Below are 14,120 nucleotides of genomic sequence, written 5' to 3' on the forward strand. Positions count from 1 at the left end.
TCAACGAATTAAAGATTAAGCCTTATTTCGTTATGAAATCTGACTTGCTCAGGAGTCAGGCCATAGAAATGAAGTATGAACACATGAATGTTATAGTTACCTAATCTCTCATAATTATTTGTTTGTTTAAGTTGCACCCATTTAAGTGATTTAACTATACATATTGTTTTGATAGTTCTTCGTGAAATATATGGGCCAAAAAAAATATAGTCATGAAAATTTTAGTTAATAAGAAGCATATTAGCATGTACTTTTAAGATATACGGTAAATTTTATACAAATTTTTGATCTCTGACATTAAATTATATTAATAAGTAAAAATATGCATGTTATGCATTAATATAAGACGACGTGAAAAAAAAAAACGGATGAAGTATATATTATTATAAAACTATGATTAATATATACAAAGAAAGAGAATAAATCTAGGTGATTTATAGTGTTACGCTTCTATCTTCATCTTCTAGTTGGCATTTTAAATGTTTTAGGATTCACATAATATAATATTTCCACTCTCATAATCCAAGAGAAGGAATAAGACATAGTAAGACAACAACACAAACAATTATTTAATTGTAAATACTTATACATATGTCTATGTGTACAACATTGTAATATCTTCTTAACGACTAGATCATTAATTGAACAAAATTACGTTATTTGATTAAGAGTGTTACACTTTTTTAAAGCACATAATTACATGACACAAATCAAAATTAGAAATACTATAGATTTACACCGATGTTTAGCAAACCCTAATCACGTAACTTAGGAGAAGTACGGAATTTTTATTGTTTAATCAAATCAAAGTAATAATGTGTATGTTGATCTTCGAGGCCTCACTTCCACCGTAAGTGGATTCGCCATTTCACATGATAGCTTTAGCTCCTCGGACAAATCGACCTCACCATTTAGTGAGGTCACCCACTCAAACTCGTGCACCAATGACGCCACCCAAAAGCTAACCGTGGTTAACCCTAACATCTTTCCAGGGCAAGACCTCCGGCCCGACCCAAAAGGCGCTAATCGGAGATCCGACCCAAGAACCGAAAAGTCGGCATTGGGCCCAGACCCCAAGAACCTATTGGGCTGAAACTCAAGTGGGCTAGCCCACACATCAGAGTCCCTTGCAATGGCCCACATGTTAACAGTAGCCGTGGTCCCCGCAGGCACGTGACATCCATCAACCAAAGTATCCTCAATAGAGAGACGAGACCACGAGAGAAGTGGGCCCGGGGGGTGGAGCCTTAGGACTTCTTTGATCACAGCCGTTAAATAGACCAATGATGAAATATCAGATTCAGTAACTGCACGTGACCTCCCAACGATATTGTCCAGCTCATCATGGATTCTTGATTGAATATCAGGATGAATCACTAATCTTGCAAGAGTCCATTCTATCAATACTGCTATGGAATCGGTTCCTCTAAATATCATTTCCTACACAAACATAGATTTCATACATTATTATACAACAAAAACAACAAACCTCGGTTTTAAAATGACTTAGGATCGACTAACATGAATCGAATATAAGTAACATGCTCCGTGTTGTATTATTTAGTGACGTTATTAGATGAGGTATTCTATATTGTTATCACGACAATTAAGTTTAGAATCTTTCCTTATTTTTTGTATTTTCATATGGTTTATACCAAATTTGTCACTGTACTTGACAACTAATGACGCTCTATTTCGTACCAAGTATTATAAATTCTCTTAGTATGTTGTTACGTTATATTAACCTTTTATTTTATAATTTTACAAAATATTTAAAACACTAAAGTTATAATAAACATTACACACGTACAAATTATATACTCGTATTAAAATAAAATGACTCACTTATGTTACTATATTTTATTTATAAAACAGTCAAAAGAGAAATAATATTCCGACAAATATACTTACCCAAAGAACAGCAATCATGTCTGAATCGGAAAGTTTATCTGGATGTTGTAGTGACAACAAAACGTCAACAAAGTCCCGGTTCACATGGGCCGGATCAAGTCGATGTTCTTCGATAATCCGGCCCACGAACCGGTTAACTTTAGGAACAAGTTGTGAGCACCTGAACCGGATATTATGAAAGTCAAAGTCAGAAAGCCAAGAAAGATGATCACCCAAGTTAAAAACTCCTAGTAAATCATAGCCTTCCTCAACCATCTCCTTTAATTCCTCATTTTTCATATTTCTTTCACCAAATACTGAGCCCATCATATTACCCAAAGAAGCCCACCTTAACATTTCTCTAACTTTAAATGAACCATTTTTGTCCCTTATAGTTTGTACCATTTGGGAAACTATGTCACTTCTTTGGGCCTCATAGGCTTTAATTTGTTTTGGGCTAAACATATGGGTCCCAGAAATTCGGCGGAGAGTCCGCCAGTAGGATCCATATGGGGCAAACCCAATTGACCGGTTAAACATTAAGCCGTAAGCAGATTCTTGATCAGGCCGGTCTACAAAGACCGGACTGTTCAAGATCTCCTTGGCTACATCGGCGTTACATGTTACAATCATACGAGTGTCACCAAGGCTAAAAGCCATGACCCTCTTAGAATTGTAATGTTTTACCATTGCGGCAATCTTATGATGGGCTAGGCCCATCTTAAGGCCTACACTACCAAAGATGGGCCAGCCACGTGGACCTGGTATGGGCTTTTTGGCCCAATGAGAGAAGTGGGTCCAAGAGTATTTTCCCCAAGCAGGACCGCCTTGATGAGCCCAATAAATCAGGCTCATGGCTAGCCATGTTAAGGCTAAGAGTAATATGGAGGTAATAATGTTAATGATGGTTAGATGGTTGCACTTTGAGGCTAAGGCAAAGAGCCATAAGGAGTCTACTTGTGAGCTCATATTTTTAGAGAGAGAAAGTGTGTAGAAGTTTATGTGAGAGAATAAAACAAAAAGTGGTAGTTTGTTTGTGTTGGGGGATAGAATGAATGAAGTGAGGAGTCCTTATATAGGGGAGCTGATCACTTTGTATAGAATATGAATCAAATGAAAGTGATTGTTTAGAAAAAGATATTTGGTCAACTTCTTTATTTGATATGAGGATGTTGCCCAAGTATTCTATGTTAATCTGTAAGTAAGTATTAGGAGATTTACCGGAAAATTCAAGCTTAGGGTTCGCCAAGAAAGAGTCAAGAAAAGCATCTTTTTTCTCTTCTACCAAACTTTTTTTCTCTAAACAATATGACATAATAAGTATATGTTAAAGAGGGCACGTGGTATGTTAAGTTGTTAAGAAATTTCAAGTTTTCAACCAAGTGTTGGCGTAACGGTATGAAAAGGACTTTTCAATCGTAGAGTTAGTTAGGGTACAATTTTCGCTATGGGCATTTTAGATGAGGATCACCTTCCTCGTTCCCCACTCTCAAAGTGTCTACCCAATTAACGTAAACCGAGTTAACCTGTAGAAAGTTTTAGATAGAAGGACAATCAACCTTTTATCTATAAAAAATATTTAGAAATTCAAATGTAAATTACACTATACCACTAAAAACTGTTGATGACTCAAATAAATCTGCAATAGATATGTTTTTTTTTCCTACTTATGTGGCTTACATTACATTAATATGAAACAACTAAATTTGTGTAGTTTATAGAGTGATAAATGATTTGATTATGACATTTTATTTATATTATTAACTTGCAACCAACAAACTTATAGTTTATAAAAATCGATAATGTCATTATTTAAAATTAATTACAAAAGTATATATTAATAGGTTTGAAATAATGATTTGAACCGGTTATTAAAAAAAGAACATCATTAATCTTGTTGAATTAGCTTATCCGTTCATTATCATACATCGTGTCTATTATTGTTGAAAGAACAACAAATTTAATATATATGAGAACAAACTCTAGAATAATTATATTCATTTAACACCTTAATCACCATAATAAAAATGATAGGTCCCAAGAATTGTTAATGAGTAAGATAATAAATCACTATTCATTAAAATAATAAATTAATAAAATGATTGATTTATATACACTATCATGCCCCTCACAATGAGAATTCGTTATGATTGAAATGTGGATACAGTATAAACCTTTATGTGATGTGATTTGAACTCGTGATCTTCTTTATCACGCTGACTTAAACGGATTGTTAAAGTCTAATACAAGTATGTTTTTTCAATCAATTATTGCTCCCAAATTTGGTTAGAGAGTTGTACGAATGCAATGTTTTGAAATTTTAGGACAGTGATTCAAGTATTAAGAAAGAAAATCAATGTCAATTTGAATATTGACCCATAGTTTTAGGTTGCTTGGGAAGACCAAGTCAATAGTACTAGATAGAACAATTTTGTTGTTAGTAACTAATTAAAAAAACAAAATAGTACGAGTACTATTCAATATTGATATTGAGTAGAAAAATTAGTGTAAGCAACCATGTAAATACATCATGGAAAGCCTCATATGATGATTCTAGTATTATGGCAAGTCTAACACTCTTTCATTTGATAAATTCAGTCAAAATTATGTTCAGACGGCTGAATAGGAATTTAACTAACCAAGACAAAGATTTTAAGTGTTTTTAATTGATAACTGTTAAACGTGGACACGGCATTACCCAAATAAACCTCTCTTTCTTAGATTTACTTACCTTCATAAACCAGACAATCTTTCATAATCTATTCATTTATCTGACGTCAATTCTTTGCCAATGAAACAAAAACCCAAGATTTTTGTTAAATATCTGACGTAAAAGCCGCACCAAACTTTCCAAACGCATTCCGGCGTTTAAAATGGATTTATAGTAACGGATACAAAAAAAATCACAAATTTTTGTATGTGGCTGGCCACACGGTGTGGCTGTGGCTAGCCACAATATTTATTTATTTATTTTATTTAAAATACCACAACTCTTCTCTCTCCCTTTTTCTTAGCTTCTTCTCCAAGCAAAATCACACATCACCAACAATTATATCTCTACTCCACACATTTTCTCTCTCTTCTTTTCTTAGCTTCTTCTTCAAGCCAAACCACACATCACCAACAACCATATCTCTACTCTACCCATTTTCTCTCTCCTCTTTGCTAAATTAAAGCCCGAAATTGTAGAAATTGGGTGTCAAATTGTTGTGAAAAATTGTGATTAATTATCGTTAAGATCATGAACAACATTTGAAGTAGTGAAATCGATGAGAACCAAAGAAATTTGAGCTCCTTTTCTTCGTGGAATCTCAAATCGAACATTCTACGTCAAAAACTGTAGGGTGTTACTAGTTTGGTCAGGAGTTACTTGTAGGGTGTTACTGGTTTGGTCAGGGGTTACATGTAGGGTGTTACTGGTTTGGTCAGGGGTTACATGTAGGGTGTTACTGGTTTTGGTCAGGGGTTACTTGTTGGGTGTTACTGGTTTTGGTCAGGGGTTAAGTTACTTGTAGGGTGTTACTGGTTTGGTCAGGGGTTACTTGTAGGGTGTTACTGGTTTTGGTCAGGGGTTAGGTTACTTATAGGGTGTTACTGGTTTGGTCGGGGGTTACTTGTAGGGTGTTACTGATTTTGGTCGGGGGTTACTTGTAGGGTGTTACTGGTTTTGGTCGGGGGTTACTGGTTTGGTATGGGGCCTACAAGAAACCTTTTTTTTTTTTTTTTTTGAAACCAACCTACAAGCAACCCTTGAATAAGTAACAAGTAACCATTGAATAAGTAATTCATACAAGTAACCTTTGAAGTAACTCATATCAGTAACCCTTGAATTAACCCATACAAGTAACCCCTAAAAAAAAAGTACCCTTGAAAAAAAAAAATATAAGTAACTCCTGAAAAAAAAAAAAAAAATACAAGTAACCCTTGAATAACTAATCCATACAAATAATCCCTGAAAAAAAAATACAAGTAACTCCTGAAAAAAAAAAAAAAAAAAAATATACAAGTAACCCTGACAAAACCAGTAACCCCGTTACGCACGTGAACAGTAACCCCGTTATACACGCGTCAGAATCCGTTATTTTTACTGTCTTGGCAGCAGGCCACACGGTGTGACCTGCTGCACCAAGAAAGCTCTGAAAAAAAATTAACGAAAATTAATAAAGTAAGGATTTTTATTGTGAAATGCAATGTACTCGTCACTACGGTCACAAAATAACAAAAATGTGTGAGATAAAGTTCTATTGATCTTGAAGAAATATATATTACTTGTATGTCTTTATTGATCATACAAGGTAGAACAAAATAACAACTTTGATCTCGTAAAAAAAATAACAACTTTGATATACATTAGTAAAAGATTTATGGCCTGTTTTCTTCAGGTTAATTTCAATTCAGTTTTGTTCAGCTTTCATCAGTTCAGCTCAGTTCAACTCCTAATTTTCTTCTCTCACAATTTCACAAACAATTAATTTCAGCTTTATTCAATTCAATTTAGTTCAGCTCCAATCAGTTTAGTTCAATTCATTAAATCAGAACATGCCCTTATATCAAATAAATACATGACAATTAAATAAAATAAAAACATTCTTTCAACAAAGCTATGATTGTTATTGCAAATTGTACATTCTTTATATTCTCTTTCACATCGACCGCTGCGATTTACGACATACTTCGATAAGGGGGTCTATCGATCTATTGTAGCCGTGAAGAAATTTTTTACCTAATTCGTTTGGTTGTAATCGTAAGATTAACTTTTTTTTCAATATCGCACTAGTCTTTCTATGAAATAATTCTACAGCAATCTATCAAACAAAAAAAAAATTAATTCCTAAAGCAATTTCAACTAAAATCCGAAGCCCAGTGGAATGACATATTATTATTTCAATACATCTTCTAAATAACAAGATAAACCGCCACCATTTAATCTTTCTCGTGGAATAAATAATGGCATGTCGTTGTACATTGTGCTGTGATTAATTATGAACAATGAAAGAATTGAACTGATTATAAAATGTAGAAGTTTCGAATCGTCAAAATCAATTCAAGCCAGACTTTAAAAGTTCATTTAACTACAACAATTATATTTGGCATCCTTTTCAAAAAAAAAAAAAAAAAAAAAAAACAGATATTATACTATCATTCATGTAAAATCACCTAACTTTACTTTCCTCGTAGTCCCCTTAATTCTTCCCAATAGTTCTTCCTTTCAATCAAATAAATTACAATATGGAGTAATATATACTTTCGAAATCGATCAAAAAATTTGGTTAAACCTTGATTAATATGTACTCCGTACTAGTAGTTTTGATACTTTTTCTATAACTTGCAATCCAGTTAATTTAATGACGAACGTCGGTACAATCAATAACTACTACATACGTACATACCGGATCTTTAATTGAGTTGTAGAATTCTAGTCATCAAACAACTTTCCAACTAATCATAATAGTACAACTTAATTTTCCTTCATACAAAAAATAAATCGATGAGACTGACTTGTTGGTTGTGATAATACAACTTATTATAATCTAGCATTGTCATTATGATGACACATTATATTGCCTTAATTAAGAAACAATATTTATCATTTAAGCTCTGTTTGGATTTTACAAGTCCAACATCATATCCATACATACCCTGTGGCAAATACTTAGCTAGAAAAAGACAAGGTTAAATCTTGTATAAGACGAGATTATCCATACTCTGCAATAATTTATTGTCGAATAAATGAACTTTTGATTTCTTCTCCTTTTAAACGTTTTATAATAATTAAACTAATATAAAGCTGTCTCATCTAAAATTGATAATAATATAATTTTCCAATAATTGATTTACATAGCATATATAGCATAAAGACAACAAATTTTCTCCAATTAGGTGGAAGTTTAAATTAATTTTCCTACTCCATTCCTTTTTAATTTTACTTCTATCTTCAACTTCTTAGTTTCCTTGTCAAATTTGAAGTTCCCTGAAAGATACTCACCAAGAGTTAAATAATGTATAGTGTTTTTATTGAATTCTAAGTTTCCAAAACCTCTTATAATCAATAAAGTCATCTTTCTCAATTATGCAATACTTCTATATGTACAAGAGAAATAATGCAAGGTTTGATTGATACAAGTATAAAATATTTTCGCCAAAAAAATAATGATGGGATAATCTTTAATGGTCAATTGTAACTTCTGTTAAGTGATGATGTGGAGGACATTTTAAATAAAGCAATTGCTTGCATACTTTATATAATCATACTATATTTTTAGCAATTACTTGCATACTTTATATAATCATACTATATTTTTAGACATGAATGCAATCCGAAACCTCCAAAATTTCTCAAAAAGAGTGGATATTAGTCTTAAATTTTGGAATTTTTTGACTTTTTTTTTTTTTTTTTTACCTAGAAATAAAAACTGCCGAAATGTTTAACATGGTCTCTAATACCCTCCATGAGTCCAATTGGGTGTGTGGAACCATCCAATTTGCCTTTAAACAACCAATTTACCGGTTTACAACTTGCGCCGATTTCATCAACTCAAGTCTACCACAAACATTTATGACAAATTGACAACATATAATGATCATATATGGTTCCAAACAGCATTATATGACCCCGAGATGTATCCCCTTAAATCTCAATGCTTTTCGACACCGGGCCCCGAAACATTCGAAATTTCTCAAAAAGCGTGGATATTAGTCTTCAATTTTGGAATTTTTCGACTTTTTTTCGCCCGAAAATAAAAATTTCCGAATTTTTAACCATGGTCCCTAATACCCTCCAGTAGTCCAATTGAGTGGATGGAACCATCCAATTTGCCTTTAAACGACCAATTTACCGGTATACAACTTGCACCGATTTCATTAACTAAAGCCTACAACGAACATTTATGACAACATATAATGATTATATATGATTCCAAATGACATTATATGACCCCGAGATGTATCCCTTAAATTTTGAGGCTTTTCGATATCGGGCCTCGAAATCTCTAAAATTTCTCAAAAAACGTGGATATTAGCCTTTTATTTTGAAATTTTTCGACTTTTTTTTGCCCGCAAATAAAAATTGCCGAAATTTTCACCATGGTCACTAATAAACCCCGGGAGTTCAATTGGGTGGGTGGAACCATCCAATTTGCCTTTAAACGACCAATTTACCGATTTGCAACTTGCACTGATTTCATTAACTAAAGCATACCACGAACATTTATGACAACATATAATGATCATATATGATTCCAAACATCTTTATATAACCCCGAGATGTATCCCTAAAATCTCAAGGATTTTCGACGCTGTGATCCGAAACCTCCAAAATTTATCAAAAAAAAGTGGATATAAACCTTCATTTTTTTTAATTTTTTAACTTTTTTTCGCCTGCGAATAAAAATTGCCAAAATTTTTACCATGGTTCCAAATACCCTTCGAGAGTCCCATTGGGTGGGTTGAACTATCCTATTTGCCTTAAAACGACCAGTTTATCAGTTTACAACTTGCATCGATTTCATTAAATCAAGCCTACCACAAAAATTTATGACAACATATAATGATCATAAATGGTTCCATACGACATTATATTACCCCGAGATGTATCCCCTAAAATTTAAAGGCTTTTCGACACCGGGTCTCGAAACCTGCAAAATTTCTCGAAAACGTGGATCTTAGCCTTTAATTTTGGAATCTATTTGACTTTATTCGCCCAAAATTAAAAATTGCCGAAATATTTACCATGATCCCTAATACCCTCCAGTAGTCCAATTGGGTGGCCGGGTGGAACCATCAATTTGCCTTTAAACGGCCAATTTACCGGTTTACAACTTGCACCGATTTCATTAACTCAAGCTTACCACGAACATCTATGACAACATATAATGATCATATATGGTTTCAAACGGCATTATATGACCCTGAGATGTATTCCCTAAAATCTCATGGCTTTTCGATACCGGGCCCTGAAATCTCCAAAATTTCTCAAAAAGCGTGGATATTAGCCTTTATTTTTGGAATTTTTAGACTATTTTCGTCCGGAAATAATAATTGCCGAAATTTTTACCATGGTCCCTAATACCCTTCATGAGTCCAATTGGGTGGGTGGAACAATCCAATTTGTCTTAAACGACCTATTTACCAGTTTATAACTTGGAATTTTTTAAGGCTTTGATTTGGAATTTTTTGACTTTTTTTCGCCCGGAAATAAAAATTGTCGAATTTTTTACCATGGTCCCTAATACCTTCCGAGATTCCAATTGGGTGGGTTGAACAATCTAATTTTCCTTTGAACGGCCAATTTACCGGTTTACAACTTGCACTGATTTCATTAAATCAAGCCTACCATGAACATTTACGACAACATGTAATGATCATAAATTGCTCCAAACGGTACAATATGACCCTGAGATGTATCCCATAGAATTTCAAGACTTTTCGACACCGGGCCCCGAAACCTCCATAATTTCTCAAAAAGCGTGTATATTAGCCTTCAATTTTGGAATTTTTAAAAAAATTTTTTTATCAAAAATAAAAATTGCCGAAATGTTTACCATGGTTCTTAATACCATATGGGACTCCAATTGGGTGTGTGTAACCATCCAAATTGTTGTTAAACGGCCAATATACCGGTTTACAACTTGCACCGATTTACCGGTTTACAACGGCCAATTTAATTAACTTGAACCGAACCCGACTTGAACTGAAATTGACCCCAACCCGTTTTAACCTGTCAAAACCTGAATTTAACCCGACTTGTTACTAGCCTGACTTGAATTCAGCCCGACCCGTTCATAACCGAACCTGTTACAAACCCGACCCGAAATCAACCCGACTTGTTATTGACCTGCCCCAAATTCAACCCAACTAGTTATTGATCGGACACGAATTTTACCAGACCTATTACTTACTCGACCCAAAAATTCAACCCGATCTGTTACTAACCCGACTCGAAATGAACACGAATATAGACCCGACCAAAATTCAACCCAAATTGTTTCTGACCCGATTTCAAATAACCTTAAATGCAATTTAGACCACCTTATTATTGTTGATCAAAGCATTTTTTCTAGGGAGACCAAGTCGGTCCAGGCCAGCGAAAGAAAGGAGCATCATCCTCAAATTTTAGAGTTAAATATAGTATATATTATTGTATGGTCAAAGGAGATAATTATCTTCCTAAATTATAGACTATAGTTCCCTAGTATATTGTCGTATATATTATAGTCAAAGGAAATAATTAGTTTGATAAAAGTGATATATAATTATCTATTTACAGTTAGTTGAACCCGAATATGACCTGACTTGGAAATGACCCGACCTGATTGTAACCTGTAAATTATTGACTTGAACATAACCCCACTTGAATCCAAGAATGACCCGACTTGGAAATGACCCAACCTGATTATAACCCGCAAATTATTTACTTGAACCCGAGAATGACCAGACTTGGAAATGACCCAGCCTGATTATAACCCGTAAATTATTTACTTGAACCCAAGAATGACCCGACTTGAACCCGAGAATGACCCGATCTGATTATAATCCGCAAATTATTGACTTGAACCGAACTCGACTTAAACCCGAGAATGACCCAACCTGATTATAATCCGCAAATTATTGACTTGAACCGAACCCGACTTAAACCCGAGAATGACCCGACCTGATTATAACCCGCAAATTATTGACTTGAACCAAACCCGCTTCGAATCCGAGAATTACCCTAACCCGTTTTCACCCGTGAAAACCCGAATTAAACCCGACCCGAATGTATGTAACTCGACCTGTTATTAAACTGACCTAAACCCGACCCATACCCGATAAGAAGTATGACCCGATGTGACCCGACTCAAGCATGACCCGACCCAAACCCAACCTGCATAGGATATGGAATTAATAAGAATTGACCTGATCCGAGTTGACCCGACCTGCTCTTACTCGACCCAAACCCGACCTGTTTACCTGAATTGACAGCTCTAGTTAGCATTGCATTGTCATTTCATATTTTAAATCGTTAATATTTCTAAATACTTGTTAGTAAAAGCTTATTAAAAGATTTAAAACGAAACAAACAAGACCTTTATTGAATACTTCATATAAGTTTTTTCTTATACATTGAAAAGAATTTAGAAAAATATCTTAGTTGGTAGATGTGTCTAGATTCTAATATAATGGAACTAAAGAAACAAGAAGTACCACATAACTTTTTAAAATGTTTTAAGGGCATGTTCATTTCAGCTCCAATAAATTCACTTCAATTCAGTTCAGCTCCTAATTTCCTTCTCTCATAAAATAATCATTTCAGCTCTATTCAGTTCACAGTTTAATTCTGATCAATTCAGTTTAGTTCAATTCAGCTCAGCTCAGTTCAGTAAATGTAAACATGCCCTAATTTGAAAAGAGATGAGAAAACTAACAATGTTTTTTTTTTTTTTTTTTTTTTTTTAAATTTAGTGCATGCACACTTTACAACCTAAAAAGAGGAGGAAATAACATCTATTTCATCAATTAGTTTTAATATGGACAAATAACCTTATTTTAGGCTTATATAAATGGAATAAACTCTTTTCATATATACTTTTAATTTCAAAATATCATATTCTTTCAAGATATTTATTTCAATGTCAGAAAGCTTAATATGTGTGGTGCAAGCCATCTGAAGTGCCAATATGGACTTGAGAATTCAAGTTTCATGTTTACTTATTTTATCAAAATGTATGCCTAAAATAAATTTGACCTTTTTTCCTTATCACTTCTTTCCAATTTCAAACAGAATCAAACATGCCAACCAGATCCACTCATAGAGTCAAACTACCCAATAGGCCAATATTATGCTTATCAATTTATAACACTGGTGAAAAGATTGATCGTCTTTGCTCTACTTTAATTTGATCGAATTTGAGCTATATATCCATCTTACGATCATTTTTGTACATCCAGCTTGCTCAAACAGCTTAGCCTTAGACTTAGACTACAAGTGATGGTGTGATGCACGGTTGTGAAAAATACACACCAATACCATATAGATATATGGTTGTAGTGACGCATAATACTATATTATTCTAATTCAATCAAAAGTTTAAACTGGTAGTTAAAGCCTATAATTAATTTATACAAATTTAAATATACTCTATTATACTCATAATTCAATATGAAAATTGTACGTAGTATAATATTAGTAGATTAAGCTATAAGCACTTTAATTTCTTGGTCATTGGTTTATCTTTTGATCTCCTCATCCAATTCAAAGTATGGCCTGGTCATTCTAAATTAAACTCTAAAGCATCAATTTACATACACATATATTTAATTTGTTCCTATAGTCATTTGCAAGTTTTTTTATTTGTCAATGGAAATTAAAGTGCACCGGAATATATAGTAGGTAGACGATTGAAATGACACATAAAAAGTATATTACTACCTCCGTTCATATTTTTTGCAACTTTGGAATATTTTATGTCTCACAAATAATACCCCAAAGTTACAAAAAAACATGAAACGGAGGTAGTAAAAAAAAAAAAAAAAAAAAAAAAAAGGAGGTTAGATTCTTTGGAAAAATGTCTAACCCACTCGTTACTTTCAAGTATAATAATGAACCCGTACATGGTGATCCATGAATCTTGAGAATCTAAAGAGTTTGGAAGCCAAACCCACTTGCTCTAATAGCAGGATTCGGATGCCTGCAAATGGAAGTTGTTTTAGACAACTTCTCCAATGAACAAGATTCAATATCTTAAATTAGGCTCTACAGTACGCTGTAAGACTTGACAATATAAAGCTCTCTTACTTTCTTTCAACAATTTTCTCTTTTCTTGTAAAGTATATAGATTACTAGGTTAGATCCCGTGCCATGCACACACACACGTAAATGATTTGCTTCCTAAATTATTTTTTTTTTTTTAAAAAGGAAAAAAAAAACTAAGGACACACCAGGATGGTGTGTCTTTTAGTATACAGTATTGATCACACTTTGTACTCCCTCTATTCCTTAGACTACTACTCCGTATGTATTATTTTGATACGGTTTCTGACTTGCTCTCTTTTTCTCCTAATGTACAAAAATATTTTAACTCATGCACAATATTTTTGTCCAAACATTTGAAAAATAAATATGAGAGCTAGGTGAACTAAAAAGGGACGGAGTAGCTAAAGGTGTCAAATTAAAAACACATCCAACCCCACCCGAAATCGATCCGAAAAATATCCGTTTTAGATTTCGACTTACATGGACACAATAATTTAGT

General features: G+C 33.5%; 1 protein-coding gene across 1 annotated transcript; it reads right to left on the bottom strand.

The window, feature by feature from the left end:
- Positions 1-545: 545 nt before the first annotated feature.
- On the bottom strand, positions 546-2,920 carry LOC145638639 (cytochrome P450 78A3-like). Its single transcript, XM_081689628.1, has 2 exons — positions 1,912-2,920; positions 546-1,440 (listed from the first exon to the last, which is right to left on the bottom strand). Exons 1-2 carry the CDS (start codon positions 2,857-2,859, stop codon positions 805-807), a joined length of 1,584 nt encoding a protein of 527 aa, XP_081545754.1. The 5' UTR covers positions 2,860-2,920; the 3' UTR covers positions 546-804.
- Positions 2,921-14,120: the final 11,200 nt, after the last annotated feature.

This window comes from Chenopodium album, chromosome 7, assembly GCF_948465745.1.
Source record: "Chenopodium album chromosome 7, dcCheAlbu1.1, whole genome shotgun sequence".
Classification (NCBI taxonomy): Eukaryota; Viridiplantae; Streptophyta; class Magnoliopsida; order Caryophyllales; family Amaranthaceae; genus Chenopodium; species Chenopodium album.

Excerpts from the sequence above, each read along its gene's own strand:
- LOC145638639 (XM_081689628.1), bottom strand. The coding sequence starts at position 2,859 with ATGAGCTCACAAGTAGACTCCTTATGGCTCTTTGCCTTAGCCTCAAAG. Across the intron at positions 1,441-1,911 it reads ACATGATTGCTGTTCTTTGG|GAAATGATATTTAGAGGAAC; the intron begins GTAAGTATATTT and ends ATGTTTGTGTAG.